General features: G+C 42.0%; 1 protein-coding gene across 2 annotated transcripts in view; it reads right to left on the reverse strand.

The window, feature by feature from the left end:
* Positions 1 to 2,274: 2,274 nt before the first annotated feature.
* The window catches only part of csnk1g2b (casein kinase 1, gamma 2b), a 32,234-nt gene continuing 17,945 nt past the window's right edge, over positions 2,275 to 16,563 (reverse strand). The window contains exons 4-11 of one of the 2 annotated variants that reach the window (XM_079267411.1): positions 12,801 to 12,949; positions 12,193 to 12,427; positions 11,921 to 12,006; positions 8,995 to 9,079; positions 8,758 to 8,903; positions 8,454 to 8,537; positions 5,998 to 6,104; positions 2,275 to 5,324 (exon numbers count right to left, since the gene is read on the reverse strand). In XM_079267411.1, coding sequence (XP_079123537.1) covers positions 5,270 to 5,324; positions 5,998 to 6,104; positions 8,454 to 8,537; positions 8,758 to 8,903; positions 8,995 to 9,079; positions 11,921 to 12,006; positions 12,193 to 12,427; positions 12,801 to 12,949 — 947 coding nt within the window. In that variant the 3' untranslated portion in view covers positions 2,275 to 5,269. Of the gene's footprint in view, positions 5,325 to 5,997; positions 6,105 to 8,453; positions 8,538 to 8,757; positions 8,907 to 8,994; positions 9,080 to 11,920; positions 12,007 to 12,192; positions 12,428 to 12,800; positions 12,950 to 16,563 lie in introns of both variants that reach the window. The other variant, XM_079267410.1, reaches the window with a different exon arrangement.

A 16,563-nucleotide genomic window follows, 5' to 3' on the forward strand; every position in this document is an offset into this window, starting at 1 on the left:
CTTTGTTTTTTGATTTGTTTTTTCGGTCTCATGTATATCAATATGAAATGTCTGTAACGATTCTCTGTCATCCAGGTCATGGTATATCTACCATCAAATTAAAAATACTATCATCAGATATCTGTATGAAATATTGTATATTTATGAGTCTGTGATTTTATTTTTTCATCGACACAATTGAATCCATTAAATATATTTTTAAAGGAAACTTCACCTGTGATGTGAAGCTTTTAATATACTGTCGTTAAATATACGTATAAGTAAATAAACCTGTGTATCCCTCAGGGAAAGCAGTGTAGTTACAGATTCATACACTAGGTGGTAGTATCGCTTTATCTTCTGCACATCTTCTGACTTTAATGACGAATGTGCTCTGTGTCTATCTAAATAGTAATGGTGGATTTAAACAGAAAAAGACACTAACACTGTACACTAACACTGTAGTTTATTGAATCTCTGACATGACAGGTTGTTTCCTCTGTGTGTGCGCAGGTATGAGTCCAATCACAACCAATGACTGCGGTGCAGATTTTGAACTCTAACTTTTCCGTATCCTGATTGGCCAGATTACAAGAGTGATCAGGCAAAAACCTGCAGCCACGGCCACACCCCCCGGTTACCGAAACCATGACGTCACGATAAAACCCAACACAGTCCAGGCCGCAGGCCTCTCTATGCTGTTACAGAGAAAAGAACATGAGAAGAACTTTGGTTAAAGTTGTGGTCCTTGAGAAGTGAAGGGGTCAACTGTGTGCAATGAAGCCGCATGAATCTTGAGACAAATCGTCGATTTACTGCATTGCTTTCTGTGAATAAGACACATGATAGACTGAAATGTACCTGGTGTTTTCATTCATCTCTTTTCAGACAATGCGAGCGAAGGAAGACAGGAGAAGAGTTAAAAGTATTGCCCTCTGAGATGTAGTGGAAGTACAAAGTTGAATAAAATAGAAATACTCAAGTAAAGTACCTTGAATTTGTACATAAGGACAGTACTTAAGCAAAGATATAAGAAATGCTTCCACTGAAACACAGGACCAGGCAAAGCATCAGAGGGGAAGGTGTGATCAGCTGAATCTCGCTCTCTGAGGCCGACATGTCCTCTTTTGTGCTGACATGGAATATTAGGGAGAACAAAGTTCCAGTACCCAGTAGAATGAGGGTCAGTGTCTACACACAAAGAAATAGAACTAGAGATAGAAATAGAAATAGTTATTTTGCAGGGGTGTGGTATCTCTCTGGCATCTCTCTTCTTACCCGGAACAGAGGGGTGTCCACTCGGCCCAGGCTGTCTGGGATGGAGGGGTCCACATTGTGCTGAGACTGGAAGTTAAAGAGGAGCCAGGCCACAGTGTACACCGTGACGTTGGCCACCACGGTGAAGGCATGCCTACACAACGAGGAATAGAATTGAAACAAACAGTAACTTGGTTTTTACAGCTTTAACCGAACGATAACAGAAGACGCGGAGGAAATTTTTCTACAGGTCAACTGTAGAAAAATGGAAACCTTCTGGGCTTACTTCAGGCAAACTCACACTGAGCCAAGGTAAAATGCCTTTATTTGTTTAGGGAGTATTAAATCAAAAAAGTACAACAGGACAGTTTGCGTTCACCAGCTTTTAAACGAGTATTGGCTCTGTGAGAAAGTGTATAACGGAAGCCCAGAGGCTTCACCTCTTCTACATGTTCTAGTTTTGGATGCGTAACGTATTTTTACACTACAGTATTGCTTCTGTTACTTACTTAGGGTTCTAATTAGTGATGGAACTAATTGGAACCCTACTTTTAATTAGGATATACTACTTTTGTATATTCATTGAAATCCTCCTGTAAGTGTCTCAGGTACGTACCAAAGAGGTGCCAGGCTTTCCTCTTGCCGTAGACGCACACTGTTCTGTCGCATCCATAACCCACCAGGCGAGAAGACTCCGTCCGCTATCTGGCCAATCAGCATCATCACACCGGCATCGGTGCTGTGAAAGCCGATCACGGAGTGGCGGTAGACCGGAAGGTAGGCGCACCACATAGCCCCGCACAGGTCGTTTAGGAAATGTCCCACTGCGTCACAAAGCCGCCTGCACACTGACAAAGAGCGCCCAGCGGGCACGAACTGCTCCATGATTGATCCGACTCCTGTGATAAAACTTCCTTTATTCACAATTAGAGATCTGTCGTTGTCATATTTACAAATACATAATGCAAATAGTTACACTAACAGACGTTGAGCAAAAACACAGTTCAACCTTGGTCTGAGCATCTCCACAAAAGAAAAGAAAATCTCAATTATCAACTCATATAATAAACCCAATGTAATAGATTATGCCAAGCTGGGTCAGCTGATCCGGTTTAGCTTTCAGATAATTGAATGTGTGTTTTCTGAGCAATCAGCGGCACTTCCACCGAGGACTTCACGCCTGACGGCGGCGCGCTGGTGCACCGTGTCCTCTGAGCAACTGCTTTTGTTTTCTCTTCAGCGTTACACAGAAATGCAACGTACACGCCTACGGTGCAGGATCAATAGATGGTAATCAGAGGTTGTGAAAACTCGTGAGTTACAATAGGCCTACAATTCCCACATACAGTCGATTCCTCTTTCTGTTCTTTACACGATGAATGATTCAAGCAAGAAACCACTTTAGTCCTCCAACTCGTGCTTTCACAAACAAATATTCATCTCTCCTTCACAACTTTAAATCAATAGTCCCCCCCCCCATTGCAGATGTGAAATATAGCATCTCAACCGGCCTCTGTCAAGTCTTTATGTTTTAACCCAGTGTGGATTTATACATTTGCAATATGTATTGCCCTTTTGTAATATTTACGTGGAAAACAACCTAAACTTCACTCTCATTTTTGACACACGTGAGGTCATTCTCATCACGCGGTGGTGACATTACTGCTCAGTCAGTGATCTGAAGTTAAACTAGAAGGGATTATATGAAGCTCAAGCGGTGTTTTCTTTGAATGAGCCACTCCACTGATTTTACACATGAAGTTCAGCTTTTCACCTCTGGGTGGCGCTTTCCGTAATAAGCCCTATGATATAAAGGTGTCATCAGGTGCCTCCTCCTGGGCTCGGCACCATTTTTAACAGGAGACCTGCATTACAAACTGGGCAGGTAGGGTTTCAAGGAGGCGGGATTTAGGAGACAGGAAATATCTAATGAAAGACACTTCAGTTGCATTATGGGAAATGTAGGATCCAGTGGTTTTTGGAATTGGACTCACTAGTCAGGATATCTTGAATACTACTGCTTCGGTTTAGAGTACTTTTTATTTTAATGCCTCTCGTGAGTCAGCCAAGTTAAAGAAAGAGCAATATTAAAATCGATGGAGTACTCCTTTAAATAACTGAAGGCCATAAAAGTTGCAATCTCTGAACTTGAAACGTTAAGGGTAATTCAAACAATCCTGAACAGACAGAGCTCCAAGCCAGACATACATCTTTCATCTTGGCCAGGAAACAAAGCGCACATAAAAGAAACAATCAAAGAGACAAATGAAACGAGCGCTGCAGCGGTTATAGTCGATCAAAAGGAAATTAATCAGCAACTATTCGTTTAATCAGGTCTCATTTAAGCAAAAATGCCAAACACAGATGGTTCCAGGCCTGTGAATGTGAAAATTCTCTACTTTTCTTAGTCTTACATTGTAGTTAATTTAATATGTCAGTGTTTTGAAATGGTAGTTGTAGAAAACAAGACATTTGATTATGTGGGGCCGAGGATAATATTATGGGATTTTTAAAAAATATGTTTTGAAGTCCAAATGATTAATAAAGAAAATAGTCAGATTAATTCATAATGAAAATAATCATTAGTTGCAGCCCTACATGAAACTATGTTGTTAGCAGCAGCAAGGAACTCAAATATGGGCAATTGGTTTTTCCAGTTCAGTACATTTTGATTTTTTGGAAGGCTCCTTTGTTTTCAGAAACAGCAGTCCATTAACTTCAGACATGAAGTAAACCAGTCTGTGACCTCCTGACAAAACAAAGGTTCAGACAGATGTGGGTTGCCTGTGAGACCGACCCCACACACACGCACGCGCACACACACACACAGCTTATATGTGAGAACAAGTGATGTGCACACATTCAAACATTCACTTACCAAAAACCTCCACATTTGTACACACACACAGACAGAGTAATCCAGTGAGTATTTGGGACAGATTAGATAAAATGTCATTGCGGGACACCCACTTGAGCTTTAAAACATTTACTTAGAAAAGGCACAAACTATGATTTCCTGGTAAATTATGTTGATCTGAGAAGTAAAAATTGAAAGACATTTCCTTTTTTTTTCTCCTTCATGTAAATCAACATCATTTTTCGGCCATAACTCAGATATAAGCGGTGTGAAGGACTCTTCCTAGATCAGTCTTTATTAAGTTGTTTTCTTAATTGTTAATTTCAAACCTTAAGTTTTCCACTGTAATTGTTTTCTTTTTTTTCTTCAAAAGTGCAATAATAATAAGAGAACTTAATATCTGTTCCTCTCAATTGTCCACAGTACCTGAGGCCAGTGACTGCGCTACAAAGTCCACATCGACAGACAAAAAGAAAGCTTGAGTGACGAAAAGAACTCCAGAACACTAAAACATAAAAATAAGTCTTCAATGCAGGGCTTTGATTTTGAAAACTGAGGATTCAATTACAAAAAAAAACATAAAAGTCCTCCAAATTCTGTTTTATAGATGACATGCTTCCTGTGTCGCTCAAATTTAACATCAGCATAGTTCACCTTTTCCTTGATCCCAAAACACACACCAAAGGAAGAAACGGAAAAAAAAAAATCCTACGGAGCAGATTTCTTTAACTTGAACCACTCGAACGGTTCCCCCTGATCAACAGCAGACTGTTGGAACACACCTTCTTGTGGAATCTAGAATACACAGCTGTTTCAAACAGTATCTTTTCTCATAGTCACGCCACGGTATTCGAGTTTCATTGTTACAGCTTTTTTACTTTTTCCTCAAGCCCCCACGTTGTAATGCAGATACGTTTATTTGTCGTCGATAAAGGAATCAAGAGTCTGTTGTGGAGTCAGTAGAACTGCAACATTCCTTTAACTCGCCAGTAGCACTGAGAACGAGAAAGAGAGAGCGCGAGGGGGTGAGGTACAGAGTGACAGTGGGAATAAGGTGAGAGGGATAGAGGTGAGGGGGAAACTGGAAAGAGATAAGGGACAGTGGGTCTGTGTAGTTGCTTCCATTTAAAACTCGACAGTGACCACAATGTTTCAAGTTCTCTCCATTCTCTTCCATCACTTGTGCCTCTGGAGGGCTTTCCTCTTTCTCCTTTTGAAGAAACAACAGCACCTGCAGGAAAACAGAGGAACATTCAGATTTAGGAAAACAATACATTTGGCGACACACCTATACAAACGAGATATATCAACACAGCAGACTGCTCGTTCGGGTTGGTGTTCAATTGATTGTTCAATTGTAGATCCGGCTGCTCCGCCGATCAAATTTCAAATTATTAGCAAACAGCGATGTAGGAAACATTTTGTGTGTTTAAATGCACACAGTTGGCTTTCTCCAGATTACTTGGGTGTTTTTGTAGTTGAATTAGCGGATTAGCAAAACGTGATTCCTCCAGTGAGATTCCTCCAGGAGGAAGCAGATTCTTGGCCTCGTATACAGGCAACCGGGTTTATATTGTGCTTGTTACAAGTATGCATGTGTCTGATAAAGACTACAATGGAGACATGATACAGATGCGAAAGTAACCTGCATAAGGCCAGGGTAACAAATCCCCCCCAAATTGTACTTGCAAAAAGCAACAGCTAAACCAAAAGACATTCAGTTGGAATTGGACATAATTTGGATTTGCTTGCATTTCCCCTTGAATTTCAGCTTTGTGATATTGGGCTGTATTAAGAAATGACTTTACTTCCAATTCAACACTGGATGAGGACCGATTAAAATGCTATTAAACCCCAACAGCGAGCAGCACTGTCTTTTATGCATCTGGACAGCTGTTTCGTACTTGGTTTCGTCAGCCACTTCAATCTCGGCGGGAGCGGTGATGGGAGCGTTGGAGTGTCCGGCTGTGGGATCATCGGTGTTCAGCTCGCCATTCGTTGAGCTCATCACCTGTACGAGAACAAAAAGGACACCAGACTGATCATAAACACGTCGAGCTGCTGACTGCAGGGTGGAGATGAACATTCATATAAAAATATGTGACCTTACTTATCTCCATTTATCTGCCCTCTCAGACAGGGAGAGTAGTTCAGACTAAAGCAACTTCAGACATTTTAAAGGATTGATTCACATTTGAAACTGAGGTTTCAGTAGTTTGAGTTCACTACGACTTTAGTTACATTATTTTAAGTACAAAATTCCCTCTTTGCGTTGCTATCCCTGCTTAGCACAGAAACGGTGTCTACAGAAACGTAAAGAATGGATTTCATACTAAAAAGACAAACTTGATCGAACACAATCAGACTGCTGAAGCATCACATTAGCTTCAGATCAACTTTGGAATACATTTCAGCAGATCGAGGAATATGAATCTTTTCCTTCCATCTGCTCTAGCATTAGCGCATTAGAACAGGAAGAGTAACGGCAAATACGAATGTGCTGATGTGCATGCAAATACTATTTTAAGACAGAGTTGCAGAAATGTGAACCCAGCCTTTAAATGCTGCAATTGTATTAGCCAACACTAGGTGGCATATTTGGGCCACATTTACTACAGAAGCCTCTGATTTCTTCTATCCATCCATCTATTAGTTCATGTGTTTTTCGGTTGATTTAAGAATCTGTATTTCATGAGGCGTGCGTGACAGTTGCTGTTGGATGTCATGTTGCGCGGCCCTTCCTGTGAGCTGCATATACAGCCAATGAGGCGAAAGAAGCAGTGAGAGCCAGCAGAACAGTCAAAGCACTGGCACACTGGGATTCAAACAGTGATGCAGACACACACACACACACACAGACAGAAATAGAGTAAAGACAGAGCACCTGACAGACAGACAGGCAGTGTGAGAAGGGGTCAGACACACATAGAACCATGTGGCTTCATGCATTAACCACCAAGCAGCAGCAGTAGCAGCAGCAGCAGCAGTACCTGGACAGAGCCCCCCAGCCGCTCAGCTGTGAGGTGCGACCCCAGAGTCTCCTTATTGGTCACTGGAGTGGGCTGAGACTCACTTCCTTTGGGCTCAGGCGACTTGACGCAACGAGCAAAAAGGGTTGAGGCAGGTGGTCGTGAAGTGGTGAAAGGGAGGGAGGGGGGGGGGGGGGGGGGGTCGAGGTGAGGGTGAGGCAATGTGGTGGGAGGGGGTGAGGGGAGAGGTGTGTGGAGGAAGGAGGGACAAGGAGGAGGGGTAGTGAATGAAAACAAATACAAAAAAATTATAGAAGACATCTCCTAAGCAGAAGCAGGCTTGTTAAGACAAAACTATGTTAATAGAGGAGTAGAGGGAAGCAAAAATTGAATGCGAAGCACAGATCAACACACGAATAAAGTCATGCAGGAGTAAAAGAAAACAGCCTTGATCACCTCAACTCAAACTGTTTATTCACAATAACGGTCAATTGTCTGTTTTATTGTTTATACTTAAACTTCATCTAGAAGCTAGTTCAGAGTGCTTTTTAAAAAACATTGGGCTTTCCTTTGCAGACCTAACTTATTTTGATGCAGCGGACTGTGTTAACCAGGATGTTACATGTTTGTACAGTACAGAAACTGGAGGTGGTGCTTAGCCAGCTTTAAAAAGGTGGCAAGTTGTTGCCAAGCCAATCACGTTAGACGGAGAACAATAAAAAGAGGTTAGAGTCCACTGTAATAAGTCAATCATAAAATCTAATTCACTCCCTGTCTGGTTTTACGGGAAACAATGAGTCAGACTCAACATGATTGTCACCGTGATTTGAGTCCATTGGAAGGTTTTCGTAATCACTTTCTACTTAAACTCTTGAATCATTACCTCTCTACTCAACAAACAAAGAAAACAAGGCTCGGATAGCATGCCAAAAAAAATAAAAATAATTCTAAGTCAACACTTTGTCATACACTAAGCATGTAGCTCGTCATTACTGGTATGAACAATGCAATTAGCATTTTCAACCCATGCATTCAATGACTGGAGCTTAGAGTGGCAAGGTGTGAAGAATAAACTGAAGGCTTTATTTGACAGCAGTGTGAGAACCTGCCTCATGATGGTGCATGTTGGTTCGTTTAAGTCTTAGTCTGACTGAGAGCTTGAGGACATATGATGTTGCTGCCAGGCAGTTAAACTGAAGACAGTACGGGTATGACGTAGATGTGGGCTGAATAGAAGCAATTTATTTCCAGGAAGTTGAATACTTGTGCACACAACAATAGAAGCCTGGCAGCAGAACTTGAATGACAGGCTTGGTTGGTAGGTCGGTCGGTCAGTTGGTTGATTGGTGGGTGTGGTTTGTGTCGTCGTGTTTTATTGCTGATGACCTCACCTGGTTTTTGGTCTGCTGTTGTGCTTTGTCTCTGCTGCTGGGCGGCAGCGGCGTGTCACTGGGGATGGGGCCTATCGGTGTGGGCTGCAGGTAACAACACAACAAGAACAGGGTCAAAATCAAGACAACTTAAAAGACGATCAAGAGTAAAACTTTAGTGTTGCATTGAGAGAAAAACTAAAATATTCAGCACCCATAATGTGAGCAACTTTAAGCAAAAATGATTGATATAAAAAGCAACTGCAGTCGTGAGACTAGACTGTTCAATCACAGGATTTTAGTGGATCGGGTAAGAGGCACTCACAAGTGATTTGCCGACCCAGTCGTATTCATAGTCAAAGACGTAGGTGTTCCTGTCGAACAGATCAGTGAAGAGCTTCCTCAAGTAGTCATAATCAGGCTTCTCAAAGAAGTCCAGCCTCCTCACATAGCGCAGATAGGTGGCCATCTCTTCTGTAGCAAAAGGCAACATATCGTTTCATTTGACATCTGGAAGAAATTAAACACAGTAAACAAAAGGGCAGCGGTCGGTTCTACTGACCGGGGAAGCTTTCACAAAGCACTTCAATGGGTGTCGCTCGTTTGGTGTCTCCAATTTTCTGATACCTCTCCTTCAAAGTATCTGCCTAGAAAGGAGACGAAATACATATTGCACTGAAAATTGGAGCAAATACTTTGCTGCGGCAAGTGTAGATGTAATATGTATTGGGCAATTGAGCTGCAGACAAATGCAAATCCTGTAGTTAGTCATTCTGAATCATAACACAGATATGTACAGCGCTGAGGGATGTTGTTGGTGAAAATGATCTTAAAGCAGATTATGGAATAAAGGCACTTGTGACAAGTTAATAATAATAATGTTGTTCATGTCCATCCCCGGATGACTCTTGCATAAAGTCTCCTTGGGGGACACATGATTCCCATGATAGGATCATTCTTGTCTGCTACAATATTATGGTATACATGGGCGTCACAGTGTCAATGTATGAACATTAAAATACCCACTTTATACCGTGTGCTGTGAGAACTTGTTTTGGCCAGAGCCACCCAACATCCCCCACATTCATACATCCCTCACATTCATCGACCATAAGCTTCCTCCCACATAGCAAATGTTCAGATGAGGTAGGGCTGGGCGATATGGCCTAAAAAAAAAATCTCCGATTTTTTTACAAAAAATCCGATTCACGATTTAAATCGATTTTTTTCCCCCAAAATTTTTTGCAGATGACAGAAGCTGTTGAAAACAATTTTTTCTTTTATTTTGTGATGATTTTCCCAAGTAGGTTGATAAAAATAAAGTGCAAACAAAACCTGAACATTGTAGAAAGGTGCCTGTAGTATACAAAAAGTATTTGGTCACTCTTTTGTTTGCCTGAATCATTTAAATATAAAATTAAATTAAACATAACATTAAATGGCATTAAATAGTAGCCTTCCATTGTAAACAACTGTGCAAATGTAACTTTTTACAGTAAGCTTTTCTAACTGAATACACTGATACAAACACAGCATGAAATAAAATGTATATGACCCTTTAACATTCACATTTTCAAAAGTGCAACATCTGATCTAACATCAACATAACATATTTTGCACAGTAAATAAGTGCATGTAAACAAAATCAAGTGCATTCACAACATAACCAACAGTATTAAACAGTAGTGCATGTTTTTTCTAAATATTTTTTGCCAGGAAGACAAGCCTGTCTACTACCTCTGGCTTCAGGCATGCACGGTGGCATGTAACAATGCCCCCCCCACACACTGAAAAGCCTCTCAGAGGGGGCACTTGTAGCTGGCACAGAGAGGTATTTCTTTGCTAAAGTACTTAGCCTTGGAAAGTTAAGTTGGTGACGCTTCCACCAGTCAAGTGGATCGGTGTCTGGGTCAACCTGCTGGACCACAGGTCAGTTGTTGCGGAGTAGAATGACATCCCCTCCAGCTCCGCAGAGATCCTTTGGCGTGTACTATTGTACAGCCGAGGCAAGGCAACGTCAGAAAAATGTTTACGGCTTGGTAGCACGTACCTGGGGTCCAAAGCTTTGAGACGGTGAATAAACCCCGGCTTTTCCACGGTGTATATGGGCACCATATCTTTTGCGATATACATCGCGACTGCATCCGTGATGGCTTTCCACCGGGCACTCTTCTTCTCATGCGGAGTACAGTTGGTGAATGTCTCCAAAATGCTGGGTTGTTGTTGTGAGGTGGCGGCGGCGGCGGCCAGCAGTGAAGCTGCTGGCCGCCATTGTTTTAGTTTGTAAACAATGCGCGCGCACTCTACAACGGGAACCCAACGGGGGGAGGGGTGGGGGCGATTTTCTCGATTTTCAATAAAACACATCGCCTTAAAGCACACATTCGAATTAATCGATTAAATCGATTTATCGCCCAGCCCTAAGATGAGGTGTTGTGTCTTGGAGACCTTTCTATGTACACCTTTGATTTTGACGCCTGCACAAAGACCAGAAACTCTGCAGCTACAACCTGCCCTCCGTGCACCCGTCCACAAGCATTGGTTTCTTAACACTTTGAATTCTTCATCAGTTGTTCAAATGCAAAGCAAGTGTGGAGGAGTCTGTTTGGTCACATGCTGGATAGATTTGATTGTGAGCACTTATGGTGAAACCTGTCATGAAAACAAAGACAAGTGGTGCACGGCCCAATTGACAATCAGAAATTGATGACTAGTTACTTTATCAATAGGAGGAAATATCAGCTATTATTTAGGATGTCAGAACAGATAATCAGTCAAATTTCTCTTTACTGTAGATTTGTAATATAAACCCAATTTGGAAGAGTAGAAAGGAGTTTAAAATGCTGGTGTTTGGGGTGATTGGTGCTGTTCTTACACAAGCAGTATGAGCTCTAAGGTTGGAAACTATATTTCATGATCTTTCATAAACAAACAAGTGAGATTAAAAAAAAAATGTATAAAAAAATGCTGCAAATATATGGATTTGATGACATTACAGGAGTTTGTTGGCAAGTGGTTATGGATTAAGTAGGACTAACAATCCCCCTCACGTCGGGTGTTTCATCAAAGAATAACAGACTTGGCACAGGGAACACCACTTTGCTTCATGCCGCCTCTGCCCTGTCGTTTATACCTTATCATTGTGCATTATTCCACCACAACTGATATCAAGTTTGTGTTAAGCAACAGCAAATGAAACAATCACAGAGGTCTCAATAGTTTCTGTGGCCGAGTGACACAGAGCATCTTTTAGGTTTAGCAAACAATACAGAGGCATCAGTGGGGAGACCTTGAAATGTCACCAGTGTGAGAGCATGATGCTGTTAACAACAGGCTCTCTGTTCCGAATGTCATGTGGATGATAGGTATAAAAGAGATACTGTAGGAAAAGGTACGTCTCTATGCGAAGCATGAAGAGGATTACATTAGTCTGATATAAATCAGTATGTGGCAACATTTGGATGATGTCAAACAACACGCTACAGTACCTTTAGGCCCTGCCAGGGGAGGCTACCTCGGAGGAAGTACATGAACATGTGACCCAGTGCCTCCAAATCATCCCTTCTGCTTTGCTCTGAAAGAGACACAAGAAGATTCAAATGAGGTTACCTCTTGAGAAATACAAATAACTGTATAAGATAATAGTTTAAAATGCTGTCTACTTGTTGGTGATGTATTTTAGAATACAGTTAGGATTAAATCAAGAACTCAAATCTGAAGGGCTTATCAAACCACAGCCCTGCTCCAGAGACGTTCTTACCCTTTCCCAAGTGTGTGTTGATGCTCATGTAGCGCGCCGTCCCAGTCAGACTCTTGTGCTCCCGGTAGGGGATGTGTTTTTTGGTCTCGGGGTCGATGTACTCTTTGGCCAGACCAAAGTCAATGATGTGGATGGTGTGCTGCCTCTTGCTTCCCGGCCGCCCAACCAGGAAGTTTTCTGGCTTCACGTCTCTGTATATCAGACTCTTGGTGTGGACATACTCCATCCGTGTTATCTAGACGAGCAAAAAACAGGTCAATAGCCACTAAAAGTGTAAAACCACTCAATTATCCTGACAGTTTTTTGAACATGAAGTATTCTGAGCAGTGAGCACACAATGGATACACTGACGATAGAAGCTTTCAGTAAATATCCTAGTTTTATTACATGATTACTGTCTGCTTCAGTTGAAAATATTTCAAACGTTAAATCACAACTACGGCAGTGTAAACAATGTCACAATACTTTGCATTGAGCATCTTACCACTCCCTCCACTATACGTTTGTAATGTAGTCTAGGTTGCACTTTATGTTTCTGCTAACTCATCTAATTGAGCCTACACCTGCTGCCCCCCCCCCCCATCCCCTCCCCTCCCATCAAGCCTTACCAGCTGTATGGCTATCATGAGGACGGTCTTGAGGGAGAAGGTGCGGTCACAGAGGTCAAACAGGTCCTCTAGACTGGGCCCGAGCAGCTCCAGCACCATGGCGTTGTATTTCCCGCAAGGACCAAAATAGTACACCTGAGGGATTCCCTCTGTGGAGACACAAAGACAGTGAGTGAACTCATGTAAAATATTGGTCTATTAATTGAATGAATGATCACAATACAATTGTTGCTATGTCTCACAGAATAACGTGTTCTCTTTAATGGACGCTTTTATTCTTCTTCTCTGACAAGATTATATTTTTTTGGGTGTGGAAAAAAAACACATCAGAAACCATTCAGAGATAAAGGTGCAGAGGTTTATGCAACTGCAAATGCACTGGTATGTCATATGTTTCATTTGAACAATAAGTTGAGTATACAACACTGCAATGTTTTACTGGAGGACTGAAGTGGCAAAATGGATAAACACATCAGTGTTTTGACAGTGTGAAAACACTACAGTATGTCCTTTTGTTGGAACAATACTACTTTCTAATTGTGCAAAAAATAATTTGTTGAAAAACACCAGCAAATTTCCAATTTATTGATAATTAGGTGCAACATTTGGTACGAAAAACCACAAAAACAACAAGCAGATTCACAGTGGCCTGCTACAGACTCAGCAGCTTAGTCGAAACAAAGTGAACTGCTGAGGCCTGTGAGGAACCAGCATTGTATTTCACAAGCACCCTTCGACAACATGCAACCGTTCACTGGAAAAACAGATACGCAACACTACGTACGGACAAACAACAGACTCATTTATCTGGAACATTAATCAGCACTCTGGCATTGACACTTCAGAGGCATTTTATAACTCATGGACATTTTTGCATGGTAATCCATAGACTCCTAATCCATCGTACCACTTCTCCCATGATCAAAACCACCACTCTCCAGGTTCACAGTCCTCGTTATGAAGTTCGTCCTTGTCGAGTTGATTCTGTCACCAGGAAGCCATCGAAAAACCTTTGAACCACGCTGTGGTGCCAAATGCCCCGTATCTACATGCCAGCCGTCTCCCTGAAAGCTCAGTAACCATGAGACACCACATCGGTGCTGCTCCAACAGCAGACACAGGCAGATAAAAAGAGTCAAAAAATGGGAACGGGATTGAGAGAATGGACAGGCGCATTTGTACCGTACTTGTCTGCAACAAAAATGTATGCGTGACAGAGATAAATGAGTTAAGAATGGAAAGTATTCAGTTTAGATTGTGCGTCAGCTGCAAGCCAGGGGACAAAGAGTCTACATCAGGGCAACAAGACATACTGCGCATACACAGAAGTAAACAGACACGCATATTCTCACGCGCACACCTGTCTGCCCTTTAGTCTCTAGGCTTTTCCAGGTAATGAAGCAAATGACAGATGAGGCAGTGACAAGAGTTCGCTGGTAGGGCTGACTCATCAAAGCTTGGCCCAAATCTAGAGGGCATTCCAAACACAGTCATCACAAGAGGAAAAGCACAGTGTATTTTTATCTACTGCTGGCAGATGCGAGCAATGATTGGGGTTATACAGCAGTTGTAAGCACCAATCTTGAAATGGCGGGTGGAAAATGGCCAAAGCACATTTTTGGGGGCGATTTCTGTCTAAACTTTAATGTATACTGTGATATAACTGGCCAACAGCTGCTATGCGAAGTCGGATACGCGAGACTATGTGAAATGTGATGGCTGACACCAACTCAGCCATGACAAAAGAAAACAGTGAAATGACTCTCCAGTGCAACAACTTGTCTTCAACAGGAAACCGTGAGCACTTCAAAAGCAACAGAATGATAAAGCATCCGTGCCAACCACAATCAGGAAACAGTCTTTTTTTCTTCTCTTCAATAGCTTAAAGCCAAACAAACTATTTCAGCAGTTGGCGTCTCTCAATTATACACAATAAGCAAACTGAATCAGTTCTGTGATGATACACTTGTGTAATTCTATTATGTAAAGTCATATCAAGAAATACATCCAACTGTGTTCAGCTTTATGGGACATGGTCTGGCTTTCATTGCAAGCCCAGTTCAACGGTACTCTGAACCCCGTTGTCTCAACAATTTGAGACAATCCAACCCATTGTATCTACAGACAGACCTTCTGAGGCGACACGGCGAGAGAGAAGGCTGCATTATGTCAGCTGAAGACAATGTTGCCCTACAGTGAAATGTCACTGTAGTTATTGGCCAAAGAGGAGAGGGCTGGAGGAGGGAGGAGGACAGGACAGGACAGGGATTCCGATTTTGGAGTAGAGTGCAGTGAGAGAAGAGAAGAAGAAGATATTTCCATTCGGCCCAATGTTCTGGAGATGTCCTCACGAGGCTGAAATCTGAGCCTGGAGCTACAAACACAACATAACTCATAAGCACAACAAGCCAGCAAAATGCCAAAGGGCTGAATAACTAGTGGGAAAAAAAATAAAACAGCAAGACTTGTTTTTATTAAGTCAATCATTAAGTAATACAATTTGTGGAAATTGTGTCAAATACTACGAGAATTTACAGCATGCTACCTTTATAAATCATGGCAAAATGTTTAACGGTGCATAATACGAGAATGGGGTCATTTCGATTGCCTCTAAACGCCTGATTCAGCGGCTCGTAGCTAACGGAGCTAACAGCACAAACTACGGCAAACATGCAGACAGAGCAAACTGTTTATTTGAGGGGGAACTGGAGGGTGGGTGCTACGCTTCAGTGACGACACTGTCGGTCTGGACGGCCTTGTCGGCTGTAAACGGCGTATGAGAGCAGAGTGGCGGCTGTCACAGCATATCATGCCGTTAACAGTCATGCTGGGGTCCATGAATATTCACAGGCATAAGGATAACTATCAGAGAAATTGTTCCAGGGGAAACCTCCCTATATGTGGCACTAATTACAGTGACATCCATACAATCATGCATCTATGACTGCATGAGCTAAATCAGCCAGTGAAATACCGTTAAATGATAGTTGGTTCCATAAACACTGCACAACCTCTCTGCAGCCAGTCGCCTGACAGCAGAGGTAAAATGACTGAAGCCACAAACTCCTCACCAATACAAGACCGCCATTACTGCCAAGAGCAACCGTTACGCCACGTCGTTTTTTTCAATTTTCACAAAAATATGTGATCTGGAAGGCACAACCCCAACTGGTGTGATCTTAAGAGAATTAACAGTGTGCAGATAAGCTCCTCCTGGGCGTTAAGTGCTGAGTCATCCATGCTGTGACATATTTGAGGCTCTCGGGTTGAGCAGGACTAACAGGGTCACGTGTCCACATTTTGCATCGTTGACAACATAAGCAGATTTAATCTATCGCCTCCTCCCATGCTTAACAGTCAAGTGAGCCTTTCTGTCATATCATGGTGGAGTAGTCAGTCATCAGCTGGAGACAGGACCTCTCTGCTCTGTGGTCAAACTATAGATGCATTTTAAGAGTTAAACTACTGAAAGTGTCTCTGTGTTTGACACAATTGACAATTGACAATGTCTAACCTTAACAGAGGATTAAATATATTACTAGTCTGCATTGTATTTTTATATATTTAAAGTGCTTCCTCAATTGCATAAAAAAAAATAAAAGTTATGCTTGCTTGAGGTGGTTTTTGCCTTTGTCAAGAAAATAATTTATGGCCAGCATAATATCAGGAAAATCTGCAAAAAACATATCGTGGCAAACTACGCTCAACAGTTAGACTACTAACAGACGAGAGGTCAACCAACGGTGGAATTTTAAAGGCTGAT

Source organism: Melanostigma gelatinosum (genome assembly GCF_949748355.1).
Source record: "Melanostigma gelatinosum genome assembly, chromosome: 4".
Lineage (NCBI taxonomy): Eukaryota > Metazoa > Chordata > Actinopteri > Perciformes > Zoarcidae > Melanostigma > Melanostigma gelatinosum.